Source organism: Macrobrachium rosenbergii, chromosome 3 (assembly GCF_040412425.1).
Source record: "Macrobrachium rosenbergii isolate ZJJX-2024 chromosome 3, ASM4041242v1, whole genome shotgun sequence".
NCBI classification, from domain to species: domain Eukaryota; kingdom Metazoa; phylum Arthropoda; class Malacostraca; order Decapoda; family Palaemonidae; genus Macrobrachium; species Macrobrachium rosenbergii.
In genome coordinates, this window is record NC_089743.1 from 17,817,891 (window position 1) to 17,831,048 (window position 13,158).

The window sequence follows — 13,158 nt, forward strand, 5'->3', positions numbered from 1 at the left end:
CCGTTTCCTACAGTGTTCCATCAAGAAGTCCTCTTCAAAGTCCTACTCCAAGTAGTGAAAACATAGGCCTCCGTATTCGGATAGGAGCACGGTTCCTTCACTTTTGGGGACGGTGGGAAAAAAAGGGAGCAGAATCTTGGATAGTGTCTGTCCTGAAGGAGGGCTACACTATCTCCTCTTTGAACATTCCTCCTCTAATCTGCAAGCCTGTCAAATTGACAGGTTACTCTCCAGGCTCAGAGAGATTTGCTGCTTTCTTGCTAGAGGTGAAGTCCCTTGTTCAGAAAGAGGCTATAGAGCTAGTAGAGGACATTCATTCTCCAAGATTCTACAGCCAGACCCCTCAGCAGCTCCGCAAGTGTTCATCAGAGTATTGGCTCCACTAGCAAAATGGCTTCATTTGATGGGGATAAAGATCTCTCTATATCTAGACGAACCGGCTACTGCATTCCATTCTGGAAAGCAGGGTGTCAGGAGGACATTCGCACGACTCTTCTCTTGTCTCAGGAATGGGGCCTTGTCATCAATCGAAAAAAGTCCTTCCTGACGCCCTCTCATGAGATTAATTATTTAGGGTTGACGATCAATTCTCGGGTTTTTAGGGTTTTTTCCAGCCCTGAAGAGAATACAGTAAACTCCCCGTATTCGCGTTCTCATGATTCGCAGACTCACGCATTCGCAGGTTTCTCTGTGGAGCATATCTAGCCATTGTTCGCGGAAAATTCACCCATTCGTGGTATTTTACACTGAGAAGTATTCACTAATTACTGTATTTTTTCATATAATTTTCATGAATAAATGCACTTTTTGTGATAAAACTATTAAAATACTCAGGTATATGCATTTTTACAGGTTTCTTCTGTGTTTAAACTATCAAAATGGGCAGTTCTAAGTGTTTTTAGAGGGGTTTTAAGTATTCACGGATTTTAGCTATTTGCGGGGTGGCATGGGACGCATCCCCCGCGAATACAGGGGGTTCACTGTAGAAGGGTGTCTCCAGACAGTGGAAGAATTTCCCAGTCTAAACTTGTTGCTTGGCCAATCAGTGGATGAGTCTTCTAGGTACCCTCTCATCCATGGAACAATCCGTTACTCTGGAAAGACTTCACCTGAGACCTCTCCAGTTCTTCCTCAGAGCCAGCTGGAACAGGGAAAAAGTCTCCGGACTCATTCGTGTTCCGATAACAACGGAAATCAAGGAGGATCTTCGTTGATGGAATTCCAGGAAGAGACTATCAGAAAGGAAATCTCTTTATCATCTCATTCCCAGCCTAGAGTTCTTTTCAGATGCGGCGAACCTAGGTTGGGGAGCTCTTTTGGGATTAAAAAAGTGTCAGGAACCTGGTCCCAGGAACAGCAAAACTGGCACATCAGCGTTAAGGAATTACAGGCGATATTTCTGGGCCTACAGTACTTCGTTTCAGAAATACGGGGGAGGACAGTAGCAGTGCATTCAGACAACACAACGGCACTGGCGTACATCAAGAAACAAGGAGGAACCCAATCTTTCTCCCTGTACGAAGCGGTAAGGGACATTCTTCTTCGGTTGCACCAGAATGAAACTCAAGTGACAAGGCGTTTTATTCTGGGGAAGACTCAACGTTCTCACGAACAAATTGAGTCGTCAAAGACAGACCCTCTCCACAGCATGGACATTAGACCTATTGGTGTGTCTAGATCTGTGGAAGCTCTGGAGGAAACCAGTGATAGATTTGTTCGCATCCTCCAGAAATCACCGACTTCCTCTCTCCTGCTCACCAGTTCCAGATCCCTTGGCATGGGCGACCGATGCAATGTTGCAGGATTGGTCCAACAAAGACCTGTATACCTTTCTCCCATTCGGTTTAGTGAGGCAAGTCATCAACAAATTCCAGTCTCATCAAAGCCTGTCCATGATCTTGATAGCTCCCTTCTAGCCAACAAGAGAGTGGTTCCTGGACTTACTAGAACTTCTTGCGGACTTCCCAAGAATGCTGCCACAGAAGCAACTACTTTTCAAACAACCTCACGTCTGCCAGTTCCACCAAAAACCTGTCTTCTCTGGCCTTACAGGGTTCAAACTGCTAGACGACTGCTCCGAAAGAAGGACTTTTCAAGAGCGGCTGCAGACGCAATTGAGAGGTGCAGAAGACAGTCTTCAGGTAATGTCTACAAGGCAAAATGGTCTATCTTCAGGTCCTGGTGCAGACAAATTAATGTGTCCTTTCTAAGACCTCGGTGGCATAAATAGTGGACCTTCTCCTGTTCCTACACTCTGCTAAAGGACTTTCTACCTCTACCATTAAAGGATACAGAGCTATGCTTGGCTCAGTTTTCTGCCATAAAGGAATGGACTTAGCATTGAACCAGGATTTGTCTGACCTGATTAAGTCCTTTGACACCGCAAAGCCTAAAGAAAAACCTTTGCTGTCCTGGAACTTGGACTTGGTCCTTAAGTGGCTTCCCAGTCATGTTTTGAGCCCATGCAATCTATCTCTTTAGAGATCTAATGTGGAAGACTTTTTCTGGTCGCCTTGGCCACTGCTAAGAGGACCAGTGAAATCCATGCTTTAGACAGAAACATAGGATTTTCTCAGGGGAGGGCAGTTTGCTTGTTTTCCCTAGACTTTCTGGCTAAGAACGAATTGCCATCGAATCCATGGCCTCGTTCTTTTATGATCAAGAACTTGTCCGAGATAGTGGGTCCGTCTGAAGAAGAAAGAAGTCTCTGTCCAGTAAGGCCCTTAAGTTTTATCTTCACAGAACAAAAGACATTTGTGGTATTTCAAGAAACCTTTGGTGTTTTGTGAAATATCCCTCTAGACCCCTGTCTAAGAATGCCTTGGCATTTTTCTGAGGAATCTGATTTACAAAGCACATTCCATGGTGAACGAAGACTCCCTCTCAATTTTAAAGATAAAACCCATGAGATAAGAGCAGTCGCTAAGTCTTTGGCATTTAAGAACAATCTATCCCTTACATCAATTGTACAAGCGACATTTTGAAAGTGCAAGTCGGTGTTTGCATCGCATTATTTAAGGGATATCGAGACGACTTATGATTAATGCAGTACCTTGGGTCCGTTTTACACGGCTGGAGTGGTGTTGGGGAAGGAAACGTAGAAATCAATGTCCTTTATTCAATCTCTTCGCCTTGCTTAGGGTGTTGAGTTTGGGAAGCCTAGGCGTACTATGTACTTGGAGCACCTTCCATTCTTTTGGTTTTATGGTTGGGTATTGGTGTTTTTAATTTGATTTTTGGTGGTTATGGTGACTATTTACTCTGGTTATTTTGTGTTGTACTGCGCCCTGGGCAGGGGCATCTTGTTGCACTTTGCTAGCCGTCGGAATTTAGTCCCTCACTACAAAGCACCTGTTGTAGTAGTAGGCCCTCAAGGCTTTACCACCTCGCCTCTACTGGATAAGATGAGTGCCAACCAGAGGCAGTATCTTACTGTAGCAGCTCTCTTATCAGGAAAGGTTCAACAACATTGATTCAGTGTTGGCAAATTTCTATTCTCAAACTCATTACTATTAATAATGTTATGGGGTAGATAAGTCCAACATTCCACCTCCATTCAATGTGGGAATCAGCTTTGTAATTACTGGGTAAGTTACTTATATAAAAATGACATTTTTATAATGAAATAAAGTTTTATATATACTTACCCAGTAATTATATAATTGGAGCCCACCCGCCTCCCCTCACTTGGACATAAGGGCATAAACAAATTGAAGCTCTTTGCTATGTTGTACCTTCTCTTACACCCAAAAGTGGGCGGGGCATGTCACCATAACCATAACAAACTAGCGGACCCGCAATTTCAAAATTTGAGCTGCCGGTTAAAAGAAATAATAGCTATGTAATTACTGGGTAAGTATATATAAAACTTTATTTTATTATAAAAATGTCATACTTATTGCTTGATGGCTTTACTTTTGTAATAAGTATAAACGTAAGGTCATGCAAAAAATGGTGTGAATACTGTGGAATGTATAAGATGGACAATGAAGAAATGAAGAACATGGTTATTGATATGAGATTCTGTTAGTTATTTGAAAGCAAGTTTTTATTATAAGCAGGTTTTTTTTTTTCAAATGATGAACTTTTCTCCTAAGAGTAATATTTTTTTCTGCAGGTGATGGAAAGAAAAATGTGTTTTGTGTCTATCATGGAGAAAGTAACAGTGTCGTTGTTTGTGGAGGCCGTACGGTTGGTATGCGTCGCGACCATCATGGTGTTCTTCTCCTCGACACTGTTCTTCAGGCTCCTGTGGCAGCGCCTGAGGAAACAGTGCTTGTTGAGATGCTGCTGTCAGAGGTAAGATCTGAGTATTTTTTCTGTGAACTGTTATTTTGAATTTGGTAATAAATATTGTATTACAGTATTAACATTTTCATTCATGAGGATTGCTATATGCTGCTTGAACATAGCACTGCAGCATTTGCATTGTATACCAACAGTCAGCATGTCTTTTGTAATGTTTCTCAGGTGCTTCAGAATGCCAGAGACTGAGGTACAGATTTGGATATGCAGTATAAAAATTTTTTCCATTCATATGTTCTGAGATGAATTTATCAATTCAAGAAGTAAACTATATTTTCATATAATTAACTTACCAGGTAGTTACAAGCTATAGTTTCTAACTCATGCGGCAGCCTTTTAGAAGTCGTGGTAGTGCTTCAGTTGTTTTCGTGTAGGTGACTAGCCCCTCCCACTATTGGGGAACAGTAGGAACAGCCAAGCAGAAGAGCTCAAATTCTTTTCTGCTGGCTCTCAGCTAAACATCGGGAATTTGCTGCAGCTTTTTCATCGGATTTTTGGTTGTTCTTTACTGGGATTCAGTGAATTATTGTTGGTCTTTTGAGTAGCCTTCAAGCTTTTATTAACTTTCAGTCAACATTCTAGCTTTTTGCATTAGATTATGTCTGATTCAAGTTCATCTAGTTTTCGCTACTGTAGCAAAGGTTACAAAACCAGACTTACTAAATCCTCTTAGGATTCACATAATATCCAGTAAGTGTAGGGGCCAGGTATGTGCTAAAGAGAATACTTGTGTTGAGTGTAAGGATTGGGATGAGAAAAAGTGGAAGATTCTTGATTCTCACCTTAACCAGCTTGAAAGGGATAGGAAGAGAAAGGCAGCTTCTAGAGCCAAGAGTAGAGCTTCTGTTATCCTAGATTCTACTCCTATACCAAGGTCAGAACATAGTCCTGCTATTCCTTCTTCTATTCCTGCTTTTTCTCTTGTTCCCAGCCCTCCTACTATTAATCCACCTACTCTGGTGCTTTGCTCCCATGCTTCCAACCCCGATGCCATTGCCAGTCTTGAATTCAGGTGCGACAAGAAAATAAACCTGGTAGTGTATACAGTACTATGTTAGAATTAGTGGCGTCCCTGGAAGTCCAAGGGAGGCTGATGGGGTTTGCCCACAGGTAGTTGCCCCCTAAGTCGAGCCTGTTGCACGCACCCAGTTTTCGACAGACAGCCACTGGAAAGGCGTCTCGCTGGATGTGCACGAGTTGTCGTCAGGTTCTGAGGATTCCAACACTGATAGGAGGCACCGCAAGCACTTTCTTGATTCATCTCATCCTTTGAAGAGGCACGCAGACGACGTTGGCAGCTTTTCTCTACTGCCTGTTAGGTGGTATAAGGCGGCGACTCATAGTCCACAGCCTTCCTGCAACTACTTTGTGGATCCCCTCTGTCTCTCCCTCAGCTCAACTTCCTCCTTCTGCACAGGATAGTCCAGAGGCATTCTCTCCTGAACGTCGGTGTCACTTCCCAAGCTCCCAATGCCAGCTCCCAAGTGCCCAGCACCAGCTACCAAGTGCCCGGCGCCAATTCTTCAACACCTGTCTACTGCTCCTGAGAACCAAGCACCTGCTTTGGATCAAGATGAGCCTTCATTGGCACTCATCAGGCAGCAGTTAGCTGAAATTATGAGCTTGCTTGAGAAAGCCCCTGCCTCATCCAAGACTGCTCATGATTTGTCCCTGTCTCTTGTCTCTTCTGAAGAAGAAGAAGAGCTTGACCAAGACCCTGCTCTTCCTTCAGCATAAGCAGCTCTTCTTCATTATCCCTTGGCAAGCTTTCCTTCTTTTTTTGCTCCAGCTTGACCAGTCTCACCTACATTGACCTTCCTGATGAGGATCCTCCCAGATGATAGCTTGAGGCTCCCCAAGATGGTTCTTTCCTTTGTCGTCTAAGAAGGTGCTCAAAGAGATTGGAGATTGGTTTTCTGTCAACAGGGAGCAAGGTAAGGCTTCTTTCACCCTTCCTCCCTTACACTTAGTATGTAGGAGATATCTTTCCTACGCCACCAGGGAAGCTCCATTTTTGGGAGTCGCTGCCTCCTCCCAAAGGGACTTCTTCAGCCTCATTGACTCTTCCCGTCGCTCGGCCTTTGTGTCGGTGAAAATAATGTTTTCGTCAGCAGAGCATTACCACCTTCACCTTATCAAGGACCTCTTCAAGGTACTGTATTTGAGATCTTCAGTTTCCTAGACTGGGTGGTTGGAGCCCTTGCAAAGAAAATTGAAGACTGCAAGGACTTGGAGGAAAGCTTTGCTTCGGACTGGTTAAAAGTTCTGTCGTGTGCAGACAAGGCCATCGTGGATGGCCCCTCTGAACTTGCGGCTCTTTTCTCTTTGGCGGTTCTGAAGAAGAGAGAACTTTGGGTGCTTATTTACCATTAAAGGTGTCACACAGTCCCAGAAGTTGGCTCTCTTATTTTCACCTTTAGATCCTCTTCACCTCTCCCTCAGACCATAGTGAGGGAAATTGCTTCGAACCTCCAGAAGTAGTCCAATCAGGATCTTCTAGCACAATCCTCCAAACACCCTAAGGATTCATCATCATTCGTTCCTAAGACAGTCTCTCCTCCAGCAGCATCCCTTTCATGGAAGTAAGCTCAAGTCTCAACCCAGACCCCGCTCCGATGTCCGGTTCTCAGCCATAACTATCCAAAGGAGCTCTTCCAAGATTTTGCATAAGAAATGAAGTCCTTTGTGTGCCAGTGAGAGCCAGACTTCATTTTTGGGAGAAGTGGAGTCTCAAAGGGCCAGAACAGTGGATCGTCAAGGTTCTGAAGGAGGGCTACTCCATCCCCTTCATGAAGAGCCCCACCTTTAGTCACTTCTTCCATTGTGTTGACACTCTACTCAAGAGGCTCGGAGAAGCACTTGGCCCTTTTGGAGGAGGTATCCTCCCTCCTTCTAAGGAGAGCCATAGAAGAAGTCGAGGACATTAGCACAGAGGGCTTCTACAATCGTCTGTTTGTAGTCCCCAAATCATGGGGGCGGTTGGAGACCAGTCCTCAACATAAGTGCCTTCAATCTCTTCGTAAGGAAGATAAAGTTCAAGATGGAGACAAACTAGTCAGTCCTGTCATCCATTCACCAGAGCGATTGGATGATAACGCTGGATGTGCAGGACACATACTTCCATATCCCTCTACAGTTATTGGTGGAGTTCCCAAAACTCCTTCCCAAAACATGTGGCTACTCAAACAGCCTCTCTGCAAGAGATACCACCGAGGGTGGTCCACTCTTGCCCTGACAGACTTCAGACTGTCGGGAAGCTCATCAGAGCGAAAGGACTTTCAAGAGCAGCTGCAGAGGCTGTTACAAGATGCAGACACCAATCTTCTTGTAGCGCCTACCAGGCCAAGTGGGCAGTTTTCCGTAAATGGTGTCGCAGACACATCTCTTCTTCTGAGACAGCTTTGACTCAAATAGTGGATTTCCTCCTTTATCTGAGGACCTCTATGGGTCTGTCATCTTCCACCATTAAGGGGTATCGAGCCATGCCTAGCTCTGTGTTTAAGCATAGAGGTCTGGATCTCATAAAACCCCGATCTTAATGACCTCATCATGTCATTCGACACGTCTAAGTAGAAGGCCAGTTTGGTTTCTTGGAACCTAGATGTGGTGCTGAAGTGGCTAACAGCCCCTTCTTTTGGCTACTGCCAAATTGTCAGTGAGCTGCAGGCCATTGATAAGAGGTTAGGATTCTCCCATGGAGACACAGTTTGCTCCTTTACCCTAGATTTCCTAGCCAAGAATGAGGACCCATCCAATCCCTGGTCTCGTTCTTTCAACATTAAGAATTTAATGGAAATCATTGGCCTTGGGGAAGAAAAAGGATCTTTTCTCCATTGGAATCTTAAGGTATTACCTGCACAAGACTGAGAAGATCAGATGGCCATCCAGCAACCTCTGGTGTCCTGTTAACGAGTCCTTCCAGCCCTCTTTCTAAGAACGCAGTGTTGTTCTTCCTCAGGGCTCTGATTTCTGAGGCGCATTCTTGGATTCAGGAGGACGTTTTGCCTTCTTTTAAAGTGAAAGTGCATGAAGTCCGAGCAGTCGCTACCTCTCCTGCTTTCAGGCATAATATGTCCCTCTCCTCCACTGGAAGTGCAAATTGATCTACACGTCTCACTACTTAAAAGAATTTGAAACAGTGTTTGAGAATTGCAGTCCCCTGGGGCCATTATCAGTGGTTGGCATGGTATTGGGGGAAGAAGCATAGGAAGCACTCTTTTCTCCTCTGTCTCTTCGCCTTGATGTGGGGTGTTGAGTTTTGGGGAGCCCGGGGCTACTTTGTACCTGCAGTACCCACCATTCTGAGTGGATGGGTTGTGGTCTTTTGCCAGTGTAGGTGACAGCATTGTCTGGATATTGTTATATTGGTACTGCACCCAGGGCAGGGGTACTTGTGTATGTGTTACCCTCCCCCTCCAGAGGGTTATAGGGTCTTATCTGAGGTCTGGTTGGCATCCTTGTAGATCAGCAATTGCAGAGTCTCTCTCTCTCTCTCTCTCTCTCTCTCTCTCTCTCTCTCTCTCTCTCTCTCTCTCTCTCTCTCTCTCTCTCTCTCTCTCTCTCAGTTCTAAATAGAACCTTTTAACTATCATGTATGAAATTAAATCTCCTTTACAAAAATAAAGTGTATTGAAAAAAAATGCATGAACAGGTTATGGTAACCTGTCAAAATGAAGAAAATAAAAATGAAAGCAAATGAGCCGCTCCCTAAAAACATTGCATCACGAAACACCAACAAGACCTTCTGTCTCTACCTTGTCACTACAAAGTCTCTCCATTGTTGTGTCACTGGTACTAGTCTCAATTGGCCATACTCCCATAACAGCCAAACTTTTAACAAGCGCACACAAGTGCCCATATTGTCATACATGACACGTGTCATTTATGCCCAGTCATGAAACACCTGCAAAAAGGAGAAAGTATGTCCTTGGCTTGAGGCACAGTACATTTTTCATCCCATCAAAATACATGAACATAAACAGAATGACACAAAACCAAAACTAATAAAATCACAGGTACAAAATAACAGTGATTAATGTAATTAATGGCTATCTCCAAAACTCACCATTTAGGCAGTAGTCTAAAACCAGCTGTCCAGGCCACTGCTGGGCTCCAAGCAGAATAAAACTATGACACGAAAGGCCTAATCACGAGGCACACACAGATATGTACAAATGAACTTACATGCCTCAACACCCCACCTATAAACCAGTTAAAACTAGGAAATCCTTCTAGAAGGTTCCAGAGAGAAATGCTGATGCAAGCTTCTGGCCCCATGGCATCTCAGGTTGACAGACTCTTAATTATCTGCACGCTGATGTGTCACAACTAAGCACTAGCGGAAACATTTTCCAACATTGAAGATGTCACTGCCTTCACAACAAACAGGAATGTCACAGCTTCATAAAACATATGTCTTGCCAGCACTCAGGCCTATCCTACACTGCAAGGCTCCCACTTATGTAGAGGCAACCCATGGCTCTACTGCCACGCCACTACAGGTAAGATGAGCACCAACCAGGGGCAGTATTCACCTGCAGTAGCTCTCTTACCAGGTACGGGAATGACAGGCATTGTTTCAATGCTAGCAATTTTTCAATTTCAAAGTCATTACCATACCTTAATGTTTTGGAGTAGAATATGTCCATGTATCCCACCCCAAAGCATTGTGGGATTTAGCTGTGTAATTACTTGGTAAGTTACTTATATGAAAATGATATTTTCATAATGAAATTAAGTTTCATATACGCTTACCAAGTAATTACAGAATCAGAGCCCACCCTCCTCCCCTCTCTGGACATAAGGGCACAAACGAATTGAGCTCTTCTGCTTGGTTGTTCCTACTGTTCCCTGATAGTGGACGGGCTAGTCACCTACACGAAAACAATCGAAGCACTACTGCAATTTTTAAAAGGCTGCCGCTCAAGTTAGAAACTATAGCTATGTAATCACTTGGTAAGTATATATGAAACTTAATTTTATTATGAAAATATAATATTTGGTATTTTTGCATCTTGGTTCTGCTGAAGGAGTAATTAAGTTATCTTAGGTTGCAGTAGTAAGAGTCCTGCTGCTGATGATATTTAACTGTTTGTTCACTTCCATTCCTTTTACTTAACCTTCTTTCATATTCTCTTTCCACCCTCTCCTAACATTGTTCCAACATTTTTTCAACCACTGAATGACCTCATAGGTCCCAGCACTAGGCCTGTGGCCTAAATTTTATATTCCACTTTGTATATACTGTTTATTTAATATCTTTTTCAGGGGATCCAACTACAGCAGACTCTTGGGTTGAGTGAGTTGAGCAATATTGATCATGCGAGTGAGGTTCGGGAAGTTCTTGCCCATGGAATCGCAGCTCATCAGTCGCAGTCACGCATTAATCCCAAGCTTGCAAAGGTAAGCTTCTTAGAAGTTCTCTTGAATGGAGGAATACTCTGACATAGTTTGACCTGAGTTATTCAGCACTCTCTCCCCTGTAGATATGGGATGTTTGCAGATACAGTAAAAAAAAAATAAATGGCAATTTCATAAGTTTCCAGTATTGGCATTAAATGTCATTAAACAGCACAGAATACACGACACAGTACTGTACACAAATTAAAAACCAAACAGTGCAGTACATTGTATGTAAAATGTTTAAAAATGTAACATTGAACCAATTACATGGGCCTTACTTGAAACACACATCAGCTTTGTGGCTGAAAGAGCAGGGCACATGAACATAAACTGCTGAAGTACTTGCTTGTGTTTGTTGAATGACTTGAGTTACCAAAGAAATGAATGGCAATAGGCTTGGATATATGGGTTGGGGGTCTGAAGAAGCTGTCAAGTGACCTTTGATGAAAAGATTGATGATTTGGCTCTGTATCACCAGCTGCTGCTCACCTCCTTGTACTGTAGTTTTGGTGGTTGTGGTTTGTCTACAATAACACCATGGTCATATTAGGAGGCAAAAGTGTCAACCAGATACAACCATCTTTACCAACCAACTGTGTTATAGCAGATTGTGCAGTTGCGTTGTTGATGAGAAGCAAGGCCTTCGTCTGTTTACTAGTAATACCAAGGTCCTGTATCTGACGACGAATAACCTCCTTACAAAAGTGGTTATGATTGGAATCAAACAGCAACGGTCTTGACAGTGAACTAAGCTTTCGCTGAATGATAGCAAGTCACTGAAAGACTATCCATCAACCCACAAAAAACATGGGGTTGCTGTACATGACTATCTACTACTGATTTGCTATGATGGCTGCTAAAGGCATTTAACCATAACAAAAGAGACATCATGTTGTGAATGCTTTCAGTCAGGTAAATTTTCTTTAATCTCATCAGCCAAGGTGTTAGTGAGTAAGGAGAGATTGAGCAGACCAGTTCCATCAACTGTGGATTTGACTCAAAACAAGGCCTTTTTCATCAAGTCTTTCAGTGTCTGCTGAAATTCCTTTATTCTCTATCAGAAGCATCCAAGGCTTGGCTGTGAATCTTCTTGTTGGAGAGCCCATGTTGAACTTTGAACCAAAACATCCAAACCTTGTATGCCTTGAAGTGGATAACTCATGCAGACCTGCAGTCTTTGTAGCAGCAGCCTTCATCTCAGTACCAATGAAACCATATGAGTGTCAATCGGTCAATCTCCTCATGGCTGGGTTTTGCCATGACCTTGCAGGCCCCATTCCAAGAAGTCTTCTTCCCAAGCTGGTCAAGTACTTCCTTTGGCTTGTCCACTGCATTCTTGATATACTGCAAGGTAGGAGGTAGGTTGCTATATTATAATTGCCAACTCTGTGATTCTTGGACAAACCTGCCATGATCCTCTCAATGATTTCCAGCCACTTCTGAAGGGTCAGCAACCTTCCTGGCACTCTTAGTAGGTAGTTGGGCCACACACAAAATACACTGCAACATCAGTACTTGGAGCACTGCAGGTACACCTACAAAGGCCACAAAATATGCAGAATGCATTACAACACAGGTACCATATGGAAACTGTTCAGTACAGTCAGTCCCCTGGCATTCGTGGCGATAGGAACCACAAACATCCGCAAATAGCTAAAATCCATGAATATTCGACATTCCCCTCCAGAAATGCTTATAACTGGCTATTTAGATAGTTCAAATATCAAAGACCCCCACTGAAAATGTTTATAACTACTTATTTTAATAGTTCAAAAATCAATGTATATCTTAAACTATCATCCTACACAGAATATACTTTAAACTATCATCTAAAACGCTTTAATAACATTTCAAAGTCACCTTACAACTTTACCTATAAAAATATAGAGTCGACCCTCATTAAGAGCGGACTAATGGGGCCAGAGTGTCTGTCTTAGCTGATAATCTGTTTTAACTGGGGATATCTATATATATACCTATAAATACCTATAGATATACTGTATTTCACTATTTTTTATAAAGAGTATGAATAATAAACTAATAGAAATGTTTGAGTTAAATCTCATGGTTAAAGATGAAAAGTGAAGAATAAAACAAGATAAAAATGATAGAATTCAGCCGCATATGTAGATGCCTAGGCTAAGACATGAAAGCATAATTGTTAAGTGAAAACAAGTGAAGTCTCTAAAATGAAATGTAAGATAATAAAATTTAGATTACAGGTACACAATCCTTTTACCTGAAATGCTGAGGGCCATATGTGTTTTGGTTTTTGGAATGTTTTGGATTTCGGAACTGTGGTGTCAGGAGAATAATCAAACATCACTATTGCAACAAAAACATTTTTTCCTTTTTTTCTTGTTTTTTTTTTTCATTTTAGTTTATTATTACTTATATTAATATACTGTTAAATGAATGTGAGGTAACTAAGATCATCAGTAACAAAATAAT

The 13,158-nt window shown here is 42.6% G+C and overlaps 1 protein-coding gene across 1 annotated transcript in view; it reads left to right on the plus strand.

The window, feature by feature from the left end:
- Bruce (BIR repeat containing ubiquitin-conjugating enzyme) overlaps positions 1 to 13,158 on the plus strand; it is a 361,218-nt gene that overhangs the window by 9,698 nt on the left and 338,362 nt on the right. Inside the window, 2 exon segments of the mRNA XM_067128151.1 lie at positions 4,118 to 4,299; positions 10,573 to 10,707. Of these exon segments, the coding sequence (XP_066984252.1) occupies positions 4,118 to 4,299; positions 10,573 to 10,707 (317 nt within the window).